This window comes from Bubalus bubalis, chromosome 3 (genome assembly GCF_019923935.1).
Source record: "Bubalus bubalis isolate 160015118507 breed Murrah chromosome 3, NDDB_SH_1, whole genome shotgun sequence".
Taxonomy (NCBI): Eukaryota; Metazoa; Chordata; class Mammalia; order Artiodactyla; family Bovidae; genus Bubalus; species Bubalus bubalis.
The window spans coordinates 72,053,045-72,078,350 of record NC_059159.1 but is presented as its reverse complement, the minus strand read 5'-3'; the positions used below and the strand labels follow the sequence as shown (position 1 = coordinate 72,078,350).

The window sequence follows — 25,306 nt, the reverse complement described above, 5'->3', positions numbered from 1 at the left end:
GTCAAAGATTTCTTGCTTTTTTCAGATCAATTTTTAAAATTTTTTGAAATACAGTTGATTTACAATATTGTGCTAGCTTCAGATGTACAACAAAGTGATTCGGTTATCCATATACAGAAATATACACATTCTTTTTAATACATACTCTTTTCCTGCCTTTTCTATCTCCTTTAAATATCTTGGTAGACACAGGAGTGTCACATAACCCACCCTATGGAGAACAGACCTACCCTGGCAGTCTAACACCCAGAGGAGTTCTTTCTTCTTCTTCTTTTTTTTTTTTTTTTTTTTTTTTGAAGATGTTGTTGATGCAAACCATTCTTAAAGTCATTTTTTCAGCCGAGAGCCATGTGGGATCTTAGCTCCCCGACCAGGAATCGAACCCACAACCCCTGCATTGGAAGACAAAGTCCTAACCACTGGACCACCAGGGAAGTCCTAGGACCTCCTTCTTGAAAGGCAGAGCAGAGACCAAGACAATCATCAGAACCAGCTCCCCTCAGGCAGTGAAAACTGAGGCCAAGCCCCTCCAATAGTAAGTTAAACTGGTTTAACTACAGTCAAAATCACATCTAATCTTATCTTCTCCGCATATACTCTAGCAGGACTTTCAGAGCCTGTTCCAATTCTACAGCATTTTATGAGATGTATGCTAAGGACTTTCCTCTCTCCTCTTAGGGCAACAGGACAATATACATGGTGATATAAATTGTGTTTTCCAATCTAAAAATATTGTTGGAGCACCTTGGAGCCTAATCCTCTGCTAGATCCTTAAACACATACAGACACTCCATCCTACAAATCCTTTATATTGGAAGGGTAATTAGATAGGATTCAATTTCTAAACCAAAGTGATTTTAAAAAATAGTTGGCGAGACGAGATAGGTATTTGCAACTAGAGAACAAGAGAGATCCATGTGTCCTAGCTACACATACTGTTCTTCTTGAACAGCTGCCCAACCGATCTGGTCCAGGAATCCCCTGCCCTCGCTATGGCTGCTGGGAATTTCTCTCCATCCTGCCTATCCGCATCTTTCTATGTCACCACAGCAAAACAGTTCCTCTTTTCTACCCATATCTTGCTTTAACTGTTCAATTACTCCAGTGATATAAGGTGAGGACTCTATGACAAGACAGAGCAAGCCAAAGTGCAGAGAGAAAGGAAAAGGATCCCCTCCTTGCTTCAGGGGACCAGTAAAAGGTGGATGGATGAAAAGACGCAACTGGGAGAGAGGATGCCTGCAGGAATCTGCTTTTCCAGGTTGTTCCCCCACAAAGGGAAGCAGGTGAGATTACTTCATGCCCCTCTAACCTCCAAGTAACCCCAGTTTTCTTCTCAATGACTGATCATGCTTTTAGCCCTCTAGCATCTGAATCTTGTTTGAAAGTCTCCCCACTAAAATCTCCAGTCAGAACAAAATTCCATCTCAGATCTTCAAATCCTCTTCCCACTGTTTATACAACAAACTCTCTCTACCATGAGTAAGAGAACAACCAGAAAGGCTTAATAGGACCAGGGAATCCCTGGCCTCCGACTCCGGAAGATACAGGGTTAAATTTCTTGGCATTCTAAGTTAGAAGTCCAAATTCACAGAATCATTTGCCTAAAGGTCTTAGTCAAACAGCATTATACTCTTCAGAAATATCACAGGTTCAAAAGACTTTTGCAGGGACCTAGTGTTTCAGAGAAGGCAATGGCACGCCACTCCAGTACTCTTGCCTGGAAAATCCCATGGACGGAGAAGCCTGGTAGGCTGCAGTCCATGGGGTCGCTAAGAGTCCGATGCGACTGAGTGACTTCACTTTCACTTTTCATTTTCATGCATTGGAGAAGGAAATGGCAACCCACTCCAGTGTTCTTGCCTGGAGAATCCAAGGGACGGCAGAGCCTGGTGGGCTGCCGTCTATGGGGTTGCACCGAGTCGGACACGACTGAAGTGACTTAGCATAGTACAGCATAGTGTTGATTCATATGATATTGCTTATGATGGAAAAAATAATTATGTTCTAAAATTTTGGTGAGTGCCTTAGACAATTCTGATTGACCTGGGCTAACACATTGTCCTTTAGGATCAGAGAGTCTCAAACTTTTTGGTATCAGGACTCTTTTACACTCTTCAACAACTGAGGACCCTAAAATGCTTCTTTTTACATGGGTTATAGCCTAGAGAAAATTTTAATTAGAAATTAAAGCTGAGAAACTCTTAAATATGTTATCAATTCATTTAAAATAGCAAATTTATTACATAAATAACATATTTAAGAAAAATACTATTCTTAAAAGCAAAAATATATATTTACTGAAGAGGAGCATCATTTTACATTTTGCAAATCAGTGTGTTGTGTTATGATAATTTATAAAGTCATATCAACAATTATCAAGTTCACATGGCTAAACAATAAACCAACCATGAGAATTCTCTGTTGATATGACTTTATAAATTATCAAGTGTTCAATGTAACTCATTGATTTGCAAAAATATAAAATGATGCTCTTCAGTAAATATGTTTATATTTATGTATTTTTGTTTTTGAAAATAGCATTATTTTTTTTTCAATTGAGCCGAGTGGGCTACAGTCCCTGGGGTCACAAAGAGTCAGACATGACTGAGCACACACGCAAACAATCAACTAAAGAAAAATTGAGAACATAACATATTCAGTACCAGTACAGAGGTTAAGAGTTTCAAAAAGGCCCCTAGCCTGGGGCCCAGGTCAGGAAAGGACATGTATGGTGACAGAAGCTGGTAAGGATCTACACCAAGGATTACATGGAAAGGTCTACATGGAAAGGTCTACAGGGACCAGGCAGATAAAATAAGTGTTATTTATCCACATCCACCAGCTGGGGACCTAAACAGCTCATGACCTTATCAGGGAGACAGAGCTCAGTGATGCCAGATTTTCAAGTTGTTTAGGAAAAACTACAAATTTGAATTTTTATGTGAAACTCTTCAATTTTTAGGTATTGAAACTGCAGGTCAAATAAACATCTATATGTAAATGGAGCCTACAACACCCCCAGTCTGCAACATCTGTATGTCACAAATAACTGTTTAATCTTTGAAAAATTCTTCCCAAGGAAATTTATCCCACAGTATGTGGTGTTGAAGAAGACTCTTGAGAGTCCCTTGGACTGCAAGGAGATCCAACCAGTCCATTCTGAAGATCAGCCCTGGGATTTCTTTGGAAGGAATGATGCTAAAGCTGAAACTCCAGTACTTTGGCCATCTCATGCGAAGAGTTGACTCATTGGAAAAGACTCTGATGCTGGGAGGGATTGGGGGCAGGAAGAGAAGGGGACGACAGAGGATGAGATGGCTGGATGGCATCACCGACTCAATGGACGTGAGTCTGAGTGAACTCCGGGAGTTGGTGATGGACAGGGAGGCCTGGCGTGCTGCGATTCCTGGGGTCGCAAAGAGTCGGACACAACTGAGCGACTGAACTGAACTGACTGATGGTCCTAAGATCCCCAGGAAACAGCATACTTAAGATAGAATCAATGAAACAGCACTGGAACAGAAGGTTGTTATCAAAACATGAAAAGCAATACAATGCCATGAGAGTCAACAGGCGATCGGACCTACTGGACAAGAATCTCTAGAAAGTCACACCCTGCGTGGTGGGGTGGGTTTGAGATGGCTCATCAGGTCCTACCATTGTCTTGAGAAATACTCTCCATAACATGTAACTCCCAGACTCACAAATCACCTTTCCAACTACTAATTTGGGCTAACATGAGGATAGAGGGCTTTAGAGAACAAGAACCACAGGACTAGAATCAGTCAAGAGACGTTTACAGAGCACTTCTGCCTGCAGAGCACTGCACGAGGCACAAAGTTTAAGTGATCCCAGTTCCAACTGTGATCCCAGGTCACAGCCTCAAAGGGGAGGGGGACCCAAAATACAAACAAAACAGTGAAACAGTACAAGAGTTAGAAAACAAGGAGGGGCACTTGCCTGGTGGTCCAGTGGGTAAGACTCCATGCTCCCAATGCAGGGGGCCTGGGTTCAATCCCTGGTCCAGGAACTAGATCCCAAGTACTGCAACTGAGATCCAGCACAGCCAAATAAAATATAAATATTTTTTAAAAAAGGATAGCTGCTGCTGCTGCTAAGTCACTTCAGTCGTGTCTGACTCTGTGCTACCCCATAGACGGCAGCCCACCAGGCTCCCCAATCCCTGGGATTCTCCAGGCAAGAACACTGGAGTGGGTTGCCATTTTGAACATATAAAAGACGTCTCCCAGACACTGACATTTCTTAATTAGTAGAAATAATAAAGGGTCCAAATTCAAAAGACACATTATAGGATGCATGAGCAAGCTTGAAGGAAGGTTCCAGAAACCAGCTAGAAGGCAATTATGGTCCCAACTAGGGTAACCTCAGAGAGAACAGAAAGGCATGTCAGGGTGAAAATATCTGCAAGAGCTGTTGGTGGGAATGTAAACTGATACAGCCAGTATGGAAGACAGCATGGAGAATCCTTAAAAAAAACTAAGAATGAAACCACCATATTACCCAGGAATTTGAATTCTAGGCATATACCCTGAAGAAACCAAAAATGAGAAAGACACATGTATCCCATTGTTCATTGCAGCACTATTTACAATAGCTAGAACATGGAAGCAACCTAGATTTCCACCGAAATATGAATGGATAAAGAAGGTGTGGTACATATACACAATGGAATATTACTCACCCATCAAAAGGAAACACCTCCGAGTCAGTTCTAATGAGGTGGATGAACCTAGAACCTATTATACACAGTGAAGTAAGTCAGAAAGAGAAAGATAAATATCGTATTCTAGAGATCTCTTCAAGAAAATCAGAGATACCAAGGGAACATTTCATGCAAAGATGGGCTCGATAAAGGACAGAAATGGTATGGACCTAACAGAAGCAGAAGATATTAAGAAGAGCTGGCAAGAATACACAGAAGAACTGTACAAAAAAGATCTTCATGACCCAGATAATCACAATGGTGTGATCACTGACCTAGAGCGAGACATCCTGGAATGTGAAGTCAAGTGGGCCTTAGGAAGCATCACTACGAACAAAGCTAGTGGAGGTGATGGAATTCCAGTGGAGCTATTCCAAATCCTGAAAGATGATGCTGCGAAAGTGCTGCACTCAATATGCCAGCAAATTTGGAAAACTCAGCAGTGGCCACAGGACTGGAAAAGGTCAGTTTTCATTCCAATCCCAAAGAAAGGCAATGCCAAAGAATGCTCAAACTACTGCACAATTGCACTCATCTCACACGCGAGTAAAGTAATGCTGAAAATTCTCCAAGCCAGGCTTCAGCATATCTGAACCATGAACTTCCAGACGTTCAAGCTGGTTTTAGAAAAGGAAGAGGAACCAGAGATCAAATTGCCAACATCCGATGGATCATGGAAAAAGCAAGAGAGCTCCAGAAAAACATCTATTTCTGCTTTATTGGCTATGCCAAAGCCTTTGACTGTGCAGATCACAATAAACTGTGGAAAATTCTGAAAGCGATGGGAATACCAGACCATCTGACCTGCCTCTTGAGAACCCTAAAAATGCAGGTCAGGAAGCAACAGTTAGAACTGGACATGGAACAACAGACTGGTTCCAAATAGAAAAAGGAGTACATCAAGACTGTATATTGTCACCCTGCTTATGGTACATCATGAGAAACGCTGGGCTGGAAGAAGCACAAGCTGGAATCAAGATTGCCGGGAGAAATATCAATAACCTCAGATATGCAGATGACACCATCCTTATGGCAGAAAGTGAAGAGGAACTAAAAAGCCTCTTGATGAAAGTGAAAAGAGGAGAGTGAAAAAGTTGGCTTAAAGCTCAACATTCAGAAAACGAAGATCACGGCATCCGGTCCCATCACTTCATGGGAAATAGATGGGGAAACAGTGGAAACAGTGTCAGACTTTATTTTTTGGGGCTCCAAAATCACTGCAGATGGTGATTGCAGCCATGAAATTAAAAGACACTTACTCCTTGGAAGGAAAGTTATAACCAACCTAGATAGCATATTCAAAAGCAGAGACATTACTTTGCCAACAAAGGTCCATCTAGTCAAGGCTATGGTTTTTCCAGTAGTCATGTATGGATGTGAGAGTTGGACTGTGAAGAAAGCTGAGAGCCGAAGAATTGATGCTTTTGAACTGTGGTGTTGGAGAAGACTCTTGAGAGTCCCTTGGACTGCAAGGAGATCCAACCAGTCCATTCTAAAGGAGATCAGTCCTGGATGATCACTGGAAGGACTGATGCTAAAGCTGAAACTCCAATACTTTGGCCACCTCATGCGAAAAGTTGACTCATTGGAAAAGACTCTGATGCTGGGAGGGACTGGGGGCAGAGGAGAAGGGGACGGCAGAAGATGAGATGGCCGGATGGCATCACCAACTCAATGGACGTGACTTTGAGTGAACTTCGAGAGTTGGTGATGGACAGGGAGGCCTGGCGTGCTACAATTCAGGGGGTCGCAAAGAGTCAGACACGACTGAGCAACTGAACTGAACTGAACTCAATGCATATATACGGAATCTAGAAAAATGGTACTGAAGAATTTCCTTACAGGGCAGCAATGGAGAAACAGACATAGAGAGTAGACTTATGGACATGGAGAGAGGGGAGGAGAGGGTGAGAGGTATGAAAAGAGTAACATGGAAACTTACATCACCATATAAAATAGATAGCCAACGGGAATTTGCTGTATGAATCAGGAAACTCAAACAGGGGCTCTGTATCAACCCAGAGGGGTGCAATGGGGAGGGAGATGGGAGAGAGTTTCAAAACGGAGAGGATGTATGTATACCTATGGCTGATCATGTTGAGATTTGACAGAAAACAACAAAATTCTGTAAAGCAATTATCCTTCAATTTAAAAAAAAATTAATTTTAAAAAGAAAAATATCTACAGGAAAAATCAATATTTGCCATCTGACTAAATAAGTGCACTTATTAACCGATCAACAGAAGGAATGACCCATTTCTTCAACAATCAAGGAACCAACAAATTAAAAGACATAACCCAATCTCAACGGGTATACCATATTTGGATGCCCTTCAAATCACACTCTGAGGAAAAAACTTTATGAAACAATTGGACATGTGAACGCTGACTGAAACTTTGATACTACTACATGACTACTGTTCATTTTTAAGGTGTAATAGTGAGAGTTGGACTGTGAAGAAGGCTGAGCGCCGAAGAATTGATGCTTTGGAACTGTGGTGTTGGAGAAGACTCTTGAGAGTCCCTTGGACTGCAAGGAGATCCAACCAGTCCATTCTGAAGGAGATCAGCCCTGGGATTTCTTTGGAAGGAATGATGCTAAAGCTGAAACTCCAGTACTTTGGCCACCTCATGCGAAGAGTTGACTCATTGGAAAAGACTCTGATGTTGGGAGGGATTGGGGGCAGGAGAAGAAGGGGATGACAGAGGATGAGATGGCTGGGTGGCATCACTGACCCGATGGACGTGAGTCTGAGTGAACTCTGGGAGTTGGTAATGGACAGGGAGGCCTGGCATGCTGCGATTCACAGGGTTGCAAAGAGTCGGACACAACTGAGCGACTGATCTGATCTGATCTGATCTGAATGGCATTTTGGCTATGTTAAAAAATAATAAAGATATATTAAAATATTTGTGGGTAAATGGGATTTACTTCAAAATAATATGAGAAATGGAAAGAGTTGAAGGAGTGGACAGGACAGGATTAGCCATGAGTGATGGCACTGGAGGCTGAGGAACAGGCTCATGGAGGTTCATTATACCACTATGGCTACTATGGCCTATCTTTTAAATTCTCTGTAACAAAACATTTTAAAAAATTAATGGCAAATACAACTTTTACCTACTTATGTAAATTCTACTTCAGTTTTCCTAAAAGTGGAAAACAACATTAGTGATTTGTCTCATCTGTGGGTCAATACACAAAGATTATTATCACTCTTACTTATTACCCATTCTATAGGATTTTTTATAGGATTTTTTAAATTATAAATACACAAAATTAGATTTAATAAAAAGTAAAACTCACCATTACACAAGATTCTTCTTTAACAAATTCTAAGGAAGTAGGATAAAGGGCTCCAGAACACTACACTATTAATTTGCAAAAGAAACCACTTTTCCTTTTAGCTAAATATCACTCTCATAAGAACATGCACAATGATCAGAATTAAACAATGGAATTATTTCAAATCTGAGCCCGCAAAACTCTAGCCTTACCAAGTCCACAATAATTCAACTTCTCTTTCTGTTTTTCTGTTTTGCTTTGTTTTTTGTTTTACTAGTATGCTTACAGACAAATTACATGCTAAAAATAATTTAATCACAATTTAAAGGAACTAAGACTAAATAAAGATTATCCTAACTTTTTAGCTTGGTACTTGGCAAAGAGTTGATGTTCAGCTGCTAAATGGATCAGAAAGATTCCTAAAGATATTGTGATATTATGATACAGCAACCTTTTAGATAGAATGGTTTCTCATGTCACATTTCCTCATAGATTACTGCTACCTCCATCTTTAAAATGTACATCTAGATTCTTACACAATATGTGTTTTATTAGCAACAACTCCTACACTGATGACTTAGAAAGAGAACCCTAAAACAAAAAAAGTATTGCCAAATAAAGACAAATTTTAAAAACATCAATAGTGGGACTTGGTAGTTTTACTTAAGTCTTATTTGTAATTAGATAGCTTATCTATTATGTCATATGGGATCAGATAATTTTATGCTAAATCCAGAATTCTGGGGAAATTCAAAACATTTAATTCCTATTAGCTATATCTTAATCTAATTAGTAGCCGCACACACAAAACTCTGCATCGTCATCATATCCAATGTTAGTAGCTAAGCAGTATTTCAACCACATATATAATGACTCTCTTTTCTTAAATTAACAAAAAAAACTTTTTCCTTCTTATTTTTGGACCAATAAAAGCATAAACACGATACTTATATAACCAATGACAAGGCTAAGATTTCACAAATTCTACTAGAACAGTCTAATTCTTGTTAAGTTTACTAATCAGCTATCAAACAGTTCATTTTAGCAACCTAAGCTTTTGCTGGTAAAATTGTGAAAAATCTGGGTTTATTGCTAATTTGATTATCTGCTTCTATTAACTATACAGAGATATGAATTGAACCACACATACTTTATTACCTTTTTAGCTTTTAAGAGTGTTCCTGATTCATTTTCACAACTATATTCCAAAGTAGTACACTCAATGTCTGCAGCATTTTTTTTTTTTTTTTTTAAAGAGGGGGAAGAATCCTCTGAAATTTCTGAGTATGTAGAACACCATTCTCCCCACTTTACTGACATAATCAGGGTGGACAGACTCCCCCAGGAAGAGCCTCTTTATGAAATTAAAACACACCACATACTATTCTCCAGAGGAATAAATTCTATTTGGGCAGGATTATTAGCCTCACTCAAGTCATTTCACAGCAGAGAGAACAAGCAGGTCTATTGTATATACCATAATTACATTTTGCATGACTTTCTTCAATTAAAATCCTTACTTCAATTAGCATCCATACAGCAGCAGAGAAATTTTAAAACTCATTATCTAATATGACCTAACGATGACTTCTACTAACAAGAAATTAGTCTGAAAATGACTTCATATATTTCAAAGTAATTATTGGCATTAGGCCCTCCCTTCAGTAGTATAACACAATACATTTGTCAGACAAATGTACAGGTCAACTCCACTTAATTCTGCATCTATCTGATATATATTTTTTCTGCATATGTTCTTTCATCTACCAGGAACAGAATACACTGAACCTCCAAAGAAGGACTGGATGTATTTTGCTTATATTAGGTACTCCTTAATTATCTAATAATCATAACTAAGATCTGGTGTCTGGTAAACAATCAAAAGGAATGTTTTAATGACCTTTCTGATAAGAACTGGTTAAAAGCAACATCTCAGACATTCTTTTCACTGGACTGGCCATTATAACCTTCACACTATCAATTTATTATTAGGTTAAGCATAACCAAACAGGAAGGAGTGGAAGGCCCCATAGTTGTACAAGAACACAAAAAATCTGCACATCTATATGTCATCTACAGCTAACTCCATCCATGTTGGAACGTCTCTCCAACATGTACTAAAGAACAGGTCATTTCACAAACCACCACAGGAATCAGCGTTCAGGTTCATTACGATCTTGAGGTCTCACTTTCCAAATGTTTTCTATTACAGAAAACTCTGGTCTTTAAAATCTTACAGTTTGCAGAATTCCCTGGTTGCCTAGTGGTTGGGGCTCTGCGCTTTCATTGCCGTGGGCACGAGTTCCAGCCATGGTCAGGGAACTGGGATCCCACAGGCCACCTGACCAATAATAATAATGATAAAATCTTACACTTGATGGGGCAGGATAATAAAGAATTATAAAAGAAAGTCTACATACAAATACACACACACACACACAAGACAAAGAAAACAGAGGGCTAAAGAAGAAAACGGGTTAACTGACCAAGGGATTCTCGGTACAATTTAAATTGGCTATTCCCTTTCAGTGCTGTTGTTTAAAGCAGCACCCCTGACCAGGCACAGCTCACTGATTCAGTCTCTCAGAGTTGGAAGCCCACTAAAACAATGTTCCTGCCACTTTTGCTTGAATTCACTGCAAACAATAGATGGAGGGGGAGCCTTTTTTTATTTTGGTTTTTTACAAAGAAAAAAGGAGGAACACGGTATTTGATAAAATACGAACAGTTAGCTTTCCTCCCCATGCTAAACCTGTGATTTTTTTTTGCTCCTCTTAATACAATTTTTTTTTGCCTTTAAAACTCAGGCATTATGCTTTATGAGTTGTCAATCTTTTTTGAGTCACATCTCTCTCTGACTTTTGACTAGAAAAAGGCATTTGTGGACACACAGTATTGTACAAGCAACTTCCAAATACACATAGTGAAAATGTAAAGAAATACAAGGGAAAGAGAAAAAACCAAATTCAGGAAAAGTTGTTAACTGTGGTGGAGAAGAAAGGCATTCCAACTGGAGACTGTTTACAAAAGGTTTAAACTGTACTGATAATGATGCTTTGTTAAGCTGAGTGACAGGTACATAAAAGTGTTTTAATCTTTAAACTTTATACACATTTTTTAAAAACTTTGCTCAATTTCTTTAAAACCTTACGAAGAACTACCACTCAACAGAAAAGTATGCTAGAGTCTGAGGTTCCCAATCAGTAGCCAAGAGCTGTATCCAGCCAAGACTGTTAGTTTGGACAGCATGATGTTTTGTTTTGCTTTTTAATTGTAATCCGAATGCCTTCGGGCAAGGCATGCACTCGCCAATTAGCCAGAGTCACCACCATTTTCCTTACAGTGAAGGAGAGTTCTTTGAAAGCCAAAGAAACTGGAATCCTCATAATGTAAAAGACTGCAGCCGCTTTAGAGAAGTCTGACAATTCCTCAAAATGATAAGCACAGAGGTACCATATGACCCAGCAGCTCCACTCCTAGACATCTACCTAAGAGAAACGGAAACATGGTCCACTGAAAGACCTAAACAACTGCGATTCACAGCAGCATTATTCATAATAGCCCAGAAGTGGGAAAAACCCGAATATCCATCAACTGATGAATGGATAAACAAAACAGAATACGATGAAAAATTATTCCCCCGTGAAAAGGAATAGTACTGACAGATACTATAACACGGACAACCCTCAAAAACATTAACCTAAGTAAAAAGAAGCCAATCACAGAAGACCGCAAGGAGATGCAACCACTCCATCCTAAAGGAAATCAGTCCTGAATATTCATTAGAAAGACTGATGTTGAATCTGAAACTGCAATATTTGGCTACCAGTTGCGAAGAGTTGACTCATTTGAAAAGACCCTGATGCTGGGAAAGATTGAAGGCAGGAAGAGAAGGGAACGACAAAGGATGAGATGGTTGGATGGCATCACCAACTCAATGGACATGAGTTTGAGTAAACTACGGGAGTTGGTGATGGACAGGGAGGCCTGGCGTGCTGCAGTCCATGGGGTCGCAAAGAGTCCGTCACAACTGAGCAACTGAACTGAACTGATAGATACCATAACACGGAAAAACCTCAAAAACATTAACCTAAGTAAAAAGAAGTCAATCACAGAAGACCACAAATTATATTTCATGTATATCCAATGCCCAGAAGAGACAAACCTCAAGTGTAGAGACAGAACGTAGATTAACAGGGTGATAAAAATGTCATAAAATTAGATAACGGTGCTGGTAAATATAATAAAAATCACTGAGCTGTTCACCTTAAAGGGGTGAATTATATCATATGCTTAGCATATGTCAAGTAGTTTTGGTCTGAGGACTCCCCAGTGTTTCCTAGAACTTTTCAGTGGGTCTGGGGTCAAGACTATTTTCATAAAATCCTAAGACATGTGCCCTTTTCACTGTGTTCATATTTGCACTGATGGTGTAAAAATGACGGCAGATAGTTAGGGAGTTTGGGATGGTCATGTACACACTGCTATTTTTAAAACGGGTAACCAACAAGGACTTACTGTATAGCCCACGGAACTCTGCTCAGTGTTATGTGGCAGCCTGGATGGGAGGGGAGTTTGGGGGAGAATGGATACACATATATGTATGGCTGAGTCCCTCTGCTGTTAATTGGCTATTCTCCAAAACAAAATAAAAAGTTAAAAAAAAAAAAAAAACTGCTGGCACCTTTGGCTCAGTGACACCAAATTATACAGGTTACTTACAGTCAATGTATTCTTTATCTCATCTACTCACAGCAAAAACAAACTTTACTGTATGAATGGTGGGCCAAACTAGCCATTTTGTTTTAACAGACTAGCATTTCTACTAGAAACAACTGTCAGTTCCTCTAGGAAAATGCATTCTCATTTCCAAAGTCAAAGAAACATAACTCTCATAACACAACTGTTTCATAAAGTGAAACCGGCCACTCTCCATGGGAAATCACACCTCACTCCCTTTGAAAACATTTTTTAACCGGAGGGATCAGTAAAGCCCAGTCTGGTGGGTAAAGGAGTTCAGTTCAGTTGCTGAGTCGTGTCCCCATGAATCGCAGCACGCCAGGCCTCCCTGTCCATCACCAACCCTGGAGTTTACCCAAACTCATGTCCATTGAGTCGGTGATGCCATTCAGCCATCTCATCCTCAGTCGTCCCCTTCTCCTCCTGCCCTCAATCCCTCCCAGCATCAGAGTCTTTTCCAGTGAGTCAACTTTTTGCATGAGGTGGCCAAAGTATTGTAGTTTTAGCTTCAACATCAGTCCTTCCAATGAACACCCAGGACTGGTCTCCTTCCGAATGCACTGGTTGGACCTCCTTGTAGTCCCAGGGACTCTCAAGAGTCTCCTCCAACAGATCAGATCAGTTGCTCAGTCATGTCCAACTCTTTGCGACCCCATGAATCACAGCACGCCAGGCCTCCCTGTCCATCACCAACTCCCAGAGTTCACTCAGACTCACGTCCATCGAGTCAGTGATGCCATCCAGCCATCTCATCCTCTGTCGTCCCCTTCTCCTCCTGCCCTCAGTCCCTCCCAGCATCAGAGCCTTTTCCAATGAGTCAACTCTTTGCATGAGGTGGCCAAAGTACTGGAGTTTCAGCTTTAGCATCATTCTTTCCTAAGAAATCCCAGGGCTGATCTCCTTCAGAATGGACTGGTTGGATCTCCTTGCAGTCCAAGGGACTCTCAAGAGTCTTCTTCAACACCACAGTTCAAAAGCATCAATTCTTCAGCGCTCAGCCTTCTTCACAGTCCAACTCTTACATCCATACATGACCACAAGAAAAACCATAGGCTTGACTAGACGAACCTTTGTTGGCAAAGTAATGTCTCTGCTTTTGAATATGCTATCTAGGTTGGTCATAACTTTCCTTCCAAGGAGTGAGCGTCTTTTAATTTCATGGCTGCAATCACCATCTGCACTGATTTTGGAGCCCCAAAAAATAAAGTCAGCTACTGTTTCCACTGTTTCCCCATCTATTTCCCATGAAGTGGTGGGACCGGATGCCGTGATCTTCGTTTTCTGGATGTTGAGCTTTAAGCCAACTTTTTCACTCTCCTCTTTTCACTTTCATCAAGAGGCTTTTTAGTTCCTCTTCACTTTCTGCCATTAGGGTGGTGTCATCTGCATATCTGAGGTTATTGATATTTCTCCTGGCAATCTTGATTTCAGTTTGTGCTTCTTCCAGCCCAGCGTTTCTCATGATGTACTCTGCATATAAGTTAAATAAGCAGGGTGACAATCTACAGCCTTGACATACTCCTTTTCTTATTTGGAACCAGCCTGTTGTTCCATGTCCAGTTCTAACTGTTGCTTCAGGAGGGAAGAAGGCAAAAGACAGAATATACAAGAGCCTAAGAAACTATTTTGCCCTATCATGGTAACAAGCACTATCATTAGCATTTTATTATAAGATAAAAGCCTATTAAGTTTTAAGACAATTCAAACAAAATAAGGCTTAAAGATTTTGTTATTTAAAGGAGGACCGTTCTACATAACATTATTATTGTAACTTGTGATAAAAGGGACTTAAAGTGCTCCTAAACGTTAAAGATCACACACTGAGAACTACACTTCCAGAAATGTACTAAGAATAGATAATGAATTAGTCACTTATTAGCCCTAAAAGATGATTTGCAAATATGCTGCTGAAGATTTGGGAAACCCCAAAGACCAATCCAGAAAACTAAACAGATTTAGTGCAAAAGGGTAATTCCAAAAACACACTTACTGCAGTAGTACCGCAGGCAGTATGGCTGCCGGAGGAAATAAAAAGACCGACCCATCAGCGTGTATTCCGTACTATAGAGAGAAAGAAGACAGTGCTGGAGGACACAAGCATTTCCGTCACTAGGGTGTCTGAGTGCTGTGGAATAGAAAACCTTCTCTGTATTTAGTAAAACGTCCCTTTGTTCTTACTCTATGTTCACAAGCAATGTTTTGACCTGGCTTCGCAAGTACTATAGTTGATACTAAGGAGAAGCCCAGATGACAGGGATTAATATTTTGTTCACTGTAAACATAAAATCAAGGGGCCAATCTCTTTGATGGCATGTGAGTCCCTACGAGCCCCATGAACTCTGGGCAAACTAGATAAAGTTTCTGCCTTTGCCAAGTTGAAATTTTTCTAGAACTAGGGGATTTCTTGATAGGCATATAGACTCGAGTACTAAATATATTTTGGTTTCAAAATTTTTTACTTTCTTTATGAAGTTATAATATAGTTCATAACATACCATGGACACAGCTTAAAATACAGGCCATAATAACATCAATAACCTCAGATAAGCAGATGAAACCACCCTTATGGCCAAAAGCGAAGACGAACTAAAGAGCCTCTTGATAAAAGTTAAAGAGGAGACTGAAAAAGTTGGCTTAAAGTTCAACATTCAGAAAACTAAGATCGTGGCATCCGGTCCCATCACTTCATGCCAAATAGATGGGGAAACAGTGGAAACAGTAGCTGACTTTATTTTGGGGGGCTCCAAAATCAGTGCAGATGGTGACTGCAGCCATGAAATTAAAAGACGCTTACTCCTTGGAAGAAAAGTTATGACCAACCTAGACAGCATATTCAAAAGCAGAGACATTACTTTGTCAAACAAAGGTCCGTCTAGTCAAGGCTATAGTTTTTCCAGTAGTCATGTATGGATGTGAGAGTTGGACTATAAAGAAAGCTGAGCGCCGAAGAATTGATGCTTTTGAACTGTGGTGTTGGAGAAGACTCTTGAGAGTCCCTTGGACTGCAAGGAGATCCAACCAGTCCATCCTAAAGGGAATCAGTCCTGAATGTTCATTGGAAGGACTGATGTTGAAGCTGAAACTCCAACACTTTGGCCACCTGATGCAAAGAGCTGACTCATTGGAAAAGACCCTGATGCTGGGAAAGATTGAGGGCAGGAGGAGAAGGGGATAACAGAGCATGAGATGGTTGATGCCATCACTGACTCAATGGACATGAGTTTGGGTAAACTCCGGCAGTTGGTGATGGACAGTCTGCAGGTATGCTGCAGTCCATGGTGTCGCAAAGAGTCGGACACGACTGAGCGACTGAACTGAACTAAGTAACAGAATCGGTAAGAATCAAATAGCTAACTTTTATATAAGATTTACTGCACATCAGGCACTGACACTTAGCATATTTTAACTCACTTATGGCATCTGGTCCCATCACTTCATGGGAAATAAATGGGGAAACAGTGGAAAACAGTGGCTGACTAAATTTTTGGGGGCTCCAAAATCAGTGCAGATGGTGACTGCAGCCATGAAATTAAAAGATGCTTACTCCTTGGGAAAAAAGTTGTGACTAACCTAGATAGCATATTCAAAAGCAGAGACATTATTTTTCCAACAAAGGTCCGTCTAATCAAGGCTATGGTTTTTCCAGTGGTCATGTATGGATGTGAAAGTTGGACTGTGAAGAAAGCTGAGGGCCAAAGAATTGATGCTTTTGAACTGTGGTGTTGGAGAAGACTCTTGAGAGTCCCTTGGACTGCGAGGAGATCCAACCAGTCCATTCTAAAGGAGATCAGCCCTGGGTGTTCTTTGGAAGGAATGATGCTAAAGCTGAAACTCCAGTACTTTGGCCACTTCATGCGAAGAGCTGACTCATCGGAAAAGACCCTGATGCTGGGAGGGATTGGGGGCAGGAGGAAAAGGGGACGACAGAGGATGAGATGGCTGGATGGCATCACTGACTCGATGGATGTGAATCTGAGTGAACTCCGGGAGATGGTGATGGACAGGGAGGCCTGGCATGCTGCGATTCATGGGGTCGCAAAGAGTCAGACATGACTGAGCGACTGAACTGAACTGATTCCTCGTAACAACCGATAGGCAGGTACTACTATAATCTCCACTTCACTAAGACAGAGGACAATTAAGCAGCTTGCTCCACACCACACATGTTAAGTATTGGGTTGTGAAAAAGTTTTGTTTGGGTTTTTCTGTTACACCATATGGGAAAATCTGAACGAACCTTTTGGCCAACCCTACAGTAAAGCTGGAGCTTCCCAGGTGGCTCAGCAGTAAAGAATCCACCTGCCAATGCAGGAGACATGGGTTCGATCCCTGGGTCAGGAAGATCCCCTGGAGGAGGAAATGGCAACCCATTCCAGCATTCTTGCCTGGGAAATCCTATGAACAGAGGAGCCTATCGGGCTGTGTGTGGTCCACAGGGTCACAAAGGGTAAAACCCTACTAAGGGACTCAACAATCACAACAGTAGAGCTGAGACTCAGTCTGTCTGACTCCAAAGTCAGCATTTCTTAATCTCCGGTTAGCTGTGTACTATCAATTTTCTGAATTTTAAGCATCTTATTTTTCAAAACAGTTTTGAAATTCCATATACCAGTGTTTCCCAAATTCCCATGATTAAACTGTTAAGCTGAAAATTGTCTACCTATTCATTTTTAAATGCCTTCTATCGCCTTTAATAAGCATAAATATCAAACCATGAAATTTTCAGAAGTTAATGCAAAATTAATCAGAAAAATGTAAACTATTGTTTTAAGAGTATACATATTCACTTTCAAAGTATACTAACATAGGTTATTAAGTACACATGTAAAATTAATCAGTTTTAGATTAATAAGATTGGTGGACACTATTCTAAAAAGAAGGATATTGTAGCTCTTAAAGGAAAAATATTAGTTTGAGTCTTTCTGACTATTGATTGAAACTGACTCCAACCACTTTTTTATGTTAGTTTCAAATCCCTGGCGCTTCAGCTACAAGTATAGCTCCTATAAAACCATAACTTGTTTTGTGGGTTAGTCATTCTCCAAACTAGACTGTAATTAATCTTAACTTTGTAATTTGTGCTTTCCTTACTATTTTTTTCTTTTAATGAAGTCAACATATACCACCAAACTGCTACATTCCCAAATTTTCATTTTCTCTTTTCACCTTGACATTAAAAAAAAAAGTACTTCCCCTGAGGTGGTCTTTGGTCACACTAGTAATGTTCTTGTTTTTCATCTGGGCACCAGTTACAGGGCTGTGCTCAACTTACGAAAATTCATCAAGCTCTATATACTTTTATGTACATATAGTTTATACTTCAATAAAGAGTTGTTTTTTAAGAACCTGTGCTTGCTAACTTTATCTCACCAAAAGCCACGACATACCAGCGTTTACGTAGGTTTGTTTTTAACAGCTATCACTTCTAAGTCTTTTTTAAATCAGACAGCACTCTATAGTACTGACTTAACATTCAATCTGTATTTTCAGCACATGTAAAAAGAGTCATCCAAGATACTCTGTGGAACCAAAAAGTGCTATTTAATTCTTTCACAAACCCCTGAGATTTAAAGATCTCTAAAGGAAAGAAAACATTCATTTTACATTCTCTGTGCTCATTTGATTCTCACAATTAACTCATCAGTTAACATTACACACTTGTGGATGGAGCCACAACAATGTACTTCCCACCAAAAGCGCTTCCCTTAGGTGACCCTGGTGTTTCTCCACTCAGGGATGATGGCCTGTTTCCTCTTGTTGAAACTGCGCAGAGCTTTACACCAGCCTTCAGCATGAATATGTGACAGAACTGTCACCGTGACTGCCAAGGTCACAACATCACGGATGGGGAAGGACGGACGCTCAAGAGAGAGGGGATATATGTATACATACAGCTTTCGTATATGGGATGTATGTATACATACAGCTGATTCACTTTGTTGTAAAGCAGAAACACAACATCGTAAAGCAATTACACTGCAATTAAAAAAAAAAAAATGCAATACTGCTCCCACCTCGCTTTCTCATGCTCTCAGGACACTTGCCTCTGGAACCTGCCAGCAGACTGGGAGCAGGGGTTCTGCTTGCAGCCCCAGCGACATCTCCAGCTAACAGGCAGCATCAACCACCCGACCCAAGTGACCTGGTGAGCTTTCTGATTGCGGCCCCTCGCCTTTAAGTCTTCCCGGTGAACCCCCAACAGCATGGACTGGAGCAAGCCATCCCCCCGAGCCCTATCTGAATTCCTAAGCCACGCTAACCATGAGATAATAATGATTACTGGCCTCCCATGGTGGTCCAGTGGTTGAGAATACCCCTGCCAATGCAGGGGACATGTTCGTGATCTCTGATCCAGGAAGATTCCACATGCCGCAGAGCAACTAAGCCCAGGTGCCACCACTGAGCCCACGCCCTACAGCTGCTGAAGCCTGTGCACCCTACAGCCTGCGCTCTGCAACGAGAAGCCACCACAATGAGAAGCCCACGCACCACAACAAAGACCCAGCACAGCCAAAAATAAATAAACCTTAAAAAAAAGTACATGATTACTGTTGTTTGAAGTCACAAAGCTTTTGAGATCATTTATTTGTTATACAACAATAGAAAATGGAAACATTTTACAAATAAAACACACAGGAAGATAACCATGCCAGCAAGTGGCAAAGGCAGAATTTGAATCGTCAGTCTATATAAAAAACCCAAATTTTTTTCTACTAGAGGGTATTGCCTCCAAGTTTGCTCAGAGTTGCCCACATTTCCAAAGAAAACAACAGTACTCAGACTGAAAGCTCTAAGAGCAATATATACTCCCCCAAATTAGTGTTTTCAGTTAACACTCAGCACAGTAGGTCATTCCATTAGCAGGCTCAAAACACCTGCACCTCTGACTCATCAATATCTTCCCACCCTAGTAACAGCATCTCCTAGAGATGCTTAAGAAACATCAGATAGATCAGTCGCTCAGTCGTGTCCAACTCTTTGTGACCCCATGATTCACAGCACACCAGGCCTCCCTGTCCATCACCAACTCCCAGAGTTCACTGAGACTCACGTCCATCGAGTCAATGATGCCATCCGGCCATCTCATCCTCTGTCGTCCCCTTCTCCTCCAGCCCCCAGTCCCTCCCAGCATCAGAGTCTTTTCCAATGATCAAATCTTCGCATGAGGTGGCCAGAGTATTGGAGTTTCAGCTTTAGCATCATTCCTTCCTAAGAAATCCCAGGGCTGATCTCCTTCAGAATGGACTGGTTGGATCTCCTTGCAGTCCAAGGGACTCTCAAGAGTCTTCTCCAACACCACAGTTCAAAAGCATCAATTCTTCTGCGCTCAGCCTTCTTCACAGTCCAACTCTCACATCCATACATGACCACAGGAAAAACCACAGCCTTGACTAGACGAACCTTTGTTGGCAAAGTAATGTCTCTGCTTTTGAATATGCTATCTATGTTGGTCATAACTTTCCTTCCAAGGAGTGAGCGTCTTTTAATTTCATGGCTGCAGTCACCATCTGCAGTGATTTTGGAGCCCCCAAAAATAAAGTCTGACACTGTTTCCACTGTTTCCCCATCTATTTCCCATGAAGTGGTGGGACTGGATGCCATGATCTTCGTTTTCTGAATGTGGAGCTTTAAGCCAACTTTTTCACTCTCCACTTTCACTTTCATCAAGAGGCTTTTGAGTTCCTCTTCACTTTCTGCCATAAGGGTGGTGTCATCTGCATATCTGAGGTTATTGATATTTCTCCCAGCAACTTGATTCCAGCTTGTGTTTCTTCCAGTCCAGCGTTTCTCATGATGTACTCTGCATATAAGTTAAATAAGCAGGGTGACAGTATACAGCCTTGATGAACTCCTTTTCCTATTTGGAACCAGTCTGTTGTTCCATGTCCAGTTCTAGCTATTGCTCCCTGATCTGCATACAGATTTCTCAAGAGGCAAGTCAGGTGGTCTGGTATTCCCATCTCTTTCAGAATTTTCCACAGTTTATTGTGATCCACACAGTCAAAGGCTTTGGCATAGTCAATAAAGCAGAAATAGATGTTTTTCTAGAACTCTCTTGCTTTTTGGATGATCCAGCAGATGGTGGCAATTAGATCTCTGGTTCCTCTGCCTTTTTTAAATCCAGCTTGAACATCTGGAAGTTCACACTTCAACTACTGTTGAAGCCTTGCTTGGAGAATTTTGAGCATTACTTTACTAGCGTGTGAGATGAGTGCAATTGTGCGGTAGTTTGAGCATTCTTTGGCATTGCCTTTCTTTGGGATGGGAATGAAAACTGACCTTTTCCAGTCCTGTGGCCACTGCTGAGTTTTCCACATTTGCTGGCATATTGAGTGCAGCACTTTCACAGCATCATCTTTCAGGATTTGGAATAGCTCAACTGGAATTCCATCCCCTCCACTAGCTTTGTTCGTAGTGATGCTTCCTAAGGCCCACTTGACTGCACATTCCAGGATGTCTGGCTCTAGGTCAGTGATCACACCATCCTGATTATCTGGGTCGTGAAGATCTTTTTTGTACAGTTCTTCTGTGTATTCTTGCCATCTCTTCTTAATATCTTTTGCTTCTGTTAGGTCCATACCATTTCTGTCCTTTATCGAGCTCATCTTGCATGAAATGTTCCTTTGGTATCTCTGATTTTCTTGAAGAGATCCCTAGTCTTTCCCATTCTGTTGTTTCCTTTATTTCTTTGCATTGATAGCTGAAGAAGGCTTTCTTATCTCTTCTTGCTATTCTTTGGAACTCTGCATTCAGATGTTTATATCTTTCCTTTTCTCCTTTGCTTTTCGCTTCTCTTCTTTTCACAGCTATTTGTAAGGCCTCCCCAGACAGCCATTTTGCTTTTTTGCATTTCTTTTCCATGGGGATGGTCTTGATCCCTGTCTCCTGAACAATGTCATGAACCTCATTCCATAGTACATCAGGCACTCTATCTATCAGATCTAGGCCCTTAAATCTATTTCTCACTTCCACTGTATAATCATAAGGGATTTGATTTAGGTCATACCTGAATGGTCTAGTGGTTTTCCCTACTTTCTTCAATTTCAGTCTGAATTTGGCAATAAGGAGTTCATGGTCTGAGCCGCAGTCAGAAACATAACTACATCAATAATAATAAACCTCAACATTTACAGAACACTTCACAAAGCACTTTAAGGATTAGTAATTTGATCTTCAGGAAACCCCCCTATGAAAGAGATAAGGCAGGTATCACACAGACAAGGCTCAAAAAAGGTAAAAATAACTAACTACAGGGCTTCCCTGCTGGCTCAGTTCAGTTGCTCACTCATGTCTGACTCTTTGCGATGCCATGGACTGCAGCACACCAGGCGTCCCTGTCCATCACCAACTGCCGGAGTTTACTCAAACTCATGCCCATTGAGTGGATGACAACTCATCCTCTGTCATCCCCTTCTCCTGGCTTCAATCTTTCCCAGCATCAGGGTCTTTTCCAATGAGTCAGTTCTTCGCATCAGGTGGCCAAAGTACTGGAGTTTCAGCTTCAACATCAGTCCTTCCAATGAATATTCAGGACTGATTTCCTTTAGGATGGACTGGTTGGATCTCCTTGCAGTCCAAGGGACTCTCAAGAGTCTTCTCCAACACCACAGTTCAAAAGCATCAATTCTTCGGTGCTCACCTTTCTTTATAGTCCAACTCTCACATCCATACATGACGACTGGAAAAACCATAGCCTTGACTAGACGGACCTTTTTTGACAAAGTAATGTCTCTGCTTTTGAATATGCTATCTAGGTTGGTCATACTTTCCTTCCAAGGAGTAAGCATCTTTTAATTTCATGGTTGCAGTCACCATCTGCAGTGATTTTGGAGCCCCCCTAAAATAAAGTCAGCCACTGTTTACACTGTTTCTCCATCTATTTGGCATGAAGTGATGGGACCAGATGCCACGATCTTAGTTTTCTGAATGTTGAGCTTTAAGCCAACTTTTTCACTCTCCTCTTTCATCAAGAGGCTCTTTAGTTTGTCTTCACTTTCTGCCATAAGGGTGGTGTCATCTGCATATCTGAGGTTATTGATATTTCTCCCAGCAATCTTGATTCCAGCTTGTGTTTCTTCTAGTCCAGCGTTTCTCATGATGTACTCTGCATATAAGTTAAATAAGCAGGGTGACAATATACAGCCTTGACGTACTCCTTTTCCTATTTGGAACCAGTCTGTTGTTCCATGTCCAGTTCTAGCTGTTGCTTCCTGATCTGCATACAGATTTCTCAAGAGGCAGGTCAGGTGGTCTGGTATTCCCATTTCTTTCAGAATTTTCCACAGTTTATTGTGATCCACACAGTTAAAGGCTTTGGCATAGTCAATAAAGCAGAAATAGATGTTTTTCTAGAACTCTCTTGCTTTTTGGATGATCCAGCAGATGGTGGCAATTAGATCTCTGGTTCCTCTGCCTTTTCTAAATCCAGCTTGAACATCTGGAAGTTCACACTTCAACTATTGTTGAAGCCTTGCTTGGAGAATTTTGAGCATTACTTTACTAAGGTGTGAGATGAGTGCAATTGTGCGGTAGTTTGAGCATTCTTTGGCATTGCCTTTCTTTGGGATTGGAATGAAAACTGACCTTTTCCAGTCCTGTGGCCTGCTGAGTTTTCCACATTTGCTGGCATATTGAGTGCAGCACTTTCACAGCATCATCTTTTAGGATGGTGGCTCAGTGGTAAAGAAATGTGCCTGCCAATGCAGGAGACGCAGGTTCGATCCCTGGGCCAGGAAGATCCCCTGAAGTAGGAAATAGCAACCCATTCCAGTAATCTTGCCTGGGAAATCCCATGGACACAGGAGTCTGGTGGGCTACAAATCATGGGGTCACAAAAGAGTGGGACACAACTTAGCAACTAAACAACAACAAACTGCCTACGATAAGATAAGTAGGGATTCAATTTCCTATTTTCTGACTCCATGTCATGTGCTCTTTTCAACTTAATTCAACTCGAAAGAACTTTCATGGAGTGCCTTTGGGTGTACTTTCGCAAACAACGCTGTCTCTGCAAGTACTCTGCAGCATCTGCTTGGCACAAAGCATCATGGTGGGCACCATGCATTCTCCACTGTCAGAATGGCACAAAAACATCTCTGATAGCTGATCTCTACAAACAGCCAGTCCTTCCCCACTCTGATCCACTTCTGACACTGCCATCCAACAATCTTCCTAATCCACTTCCTTAATCACAATAATTCAAAAACTGTCAAAGATGACAACTTCCCATAAAAAGAGAGGCCAAATCTCATCTGCTTCCAAAGCCTTCTGTAAACTGACTCTAACTTACCTGGTAATTTCCCTGCACTTGCTAAGAAAAACCAAATTAATCTCTTCCTTCCTGTCCACGTTTGCTTTCTTTATACCTTCCTGCTCTCCCCTTTGGTTCATATGATCACTCAAACCCAGAAGTAAGGCTCAAGTATTTCATCCCCAACTCCTGACAGAGAGTCCTTTCCTTCCAAGACCTTAAAATTTACTGTTGAGCTATAATTAATAATTCAAAACAATACACCATAATTAAATTAGGTGGCACAGATTATAGCTCACAGGGACTGTAAGGAGAGGAATCCAGTAAGGGCTGCAAGAAAGTCTTCAGGAAGAAAAGAACACTTGAAATGGGTTCTGACTGACAGGCTAGGATAGGAACTGGCAGAAGTAAAAACCACCCAGGATGAGGAGCAACTGAAAAGCCTTCCCTTCTTCCCTACTTCTTCCCATTCACATCTCAGCTAAGCCTCCAGCCAATATCGTCTCCTTCAGGAAGCCTTCCTCAGGTACTAACCAACATTCTCTTCTCCGCACTTCCAATACCATCACTGTCCCACCCATGACACTCGATCAGGCACTCAGTCCTTCCATATTATATTAACAAACCTCATCTCACTGATCTGGCAGCAATATGTCTCCACGTAGAAAGCACTCGATATTTGTTCAACTGAATTCAGTTCAGCAGCCACTGTCGCCTTCTGTCTTTTAAAAACCCATCAATCATAACACTGGTTCTTAACTTACCGGGCATCGCCTTTGGAAAGGTTGGTATTTACAGGATTGAGAATAACCTTGTTTGCGTCTACATCCACCACACATTTGGTGTGCAAGTCGATTTCTGCAGATTGAAAAAAGAAAAACAAAAAATGAGTCATTTTTGAAGCAATGTATGTCAGAAAAAGCATTTGACCAAAAAAAAAAAAAAAACCAACACTCTTTCAGAACAGAAACACTCAACAAACTAGAAATAGACAGGAACTTCCTCAATTGACCTGATAAAGGGCATCTAAAAAACTTGCAGCTAACTTCACACTTAATGGTAAAAGACTGAACAGCGTATCTACTAACATCAGAAATAAGACAAGGATATCTACACCTGAAACACAACATTTTAGATCAACTATACACCAATTGAAAAAAAAGAAGAAGATAAGGATGTCTACTACTGAGCCTATTCAAGGTTGTACCAGAATTTCTGGTCAGGGCAGTTAAGCAAGAAAAACTAACATAAGGCATCCCAACTGAAAAGAATAAATGAAACTACCTTTATTTGCACAAGATAG

General features: G+C 41.0%; 1 protein-coding gene across 3 annotated transcripts in view; it reads right to left on the bottom strand.

Annotated features, from left to right (window-relative positions):
- KIF13B (kinesin family member 13B) overlaps positions 1-25,306 on the bottom strand; it is a 211,600-nt gene that overhangs the window by 167,697 nt on the left and 18,597 nt on the right. For all 3 annotated transcript variants that reach the window (XM_044939710.2, XM_044939711.2, XM_006064308.4), the window contains one exon: positions 24,768-24,861. In XM_044939710.2, the coding sequence (XP_044795645.2) occupies positions 24,768-24,861 (94 nt within the window). The remainder of the gene's footprint in view (positions 1-24,767; positions 24,862-25,306) is intronic.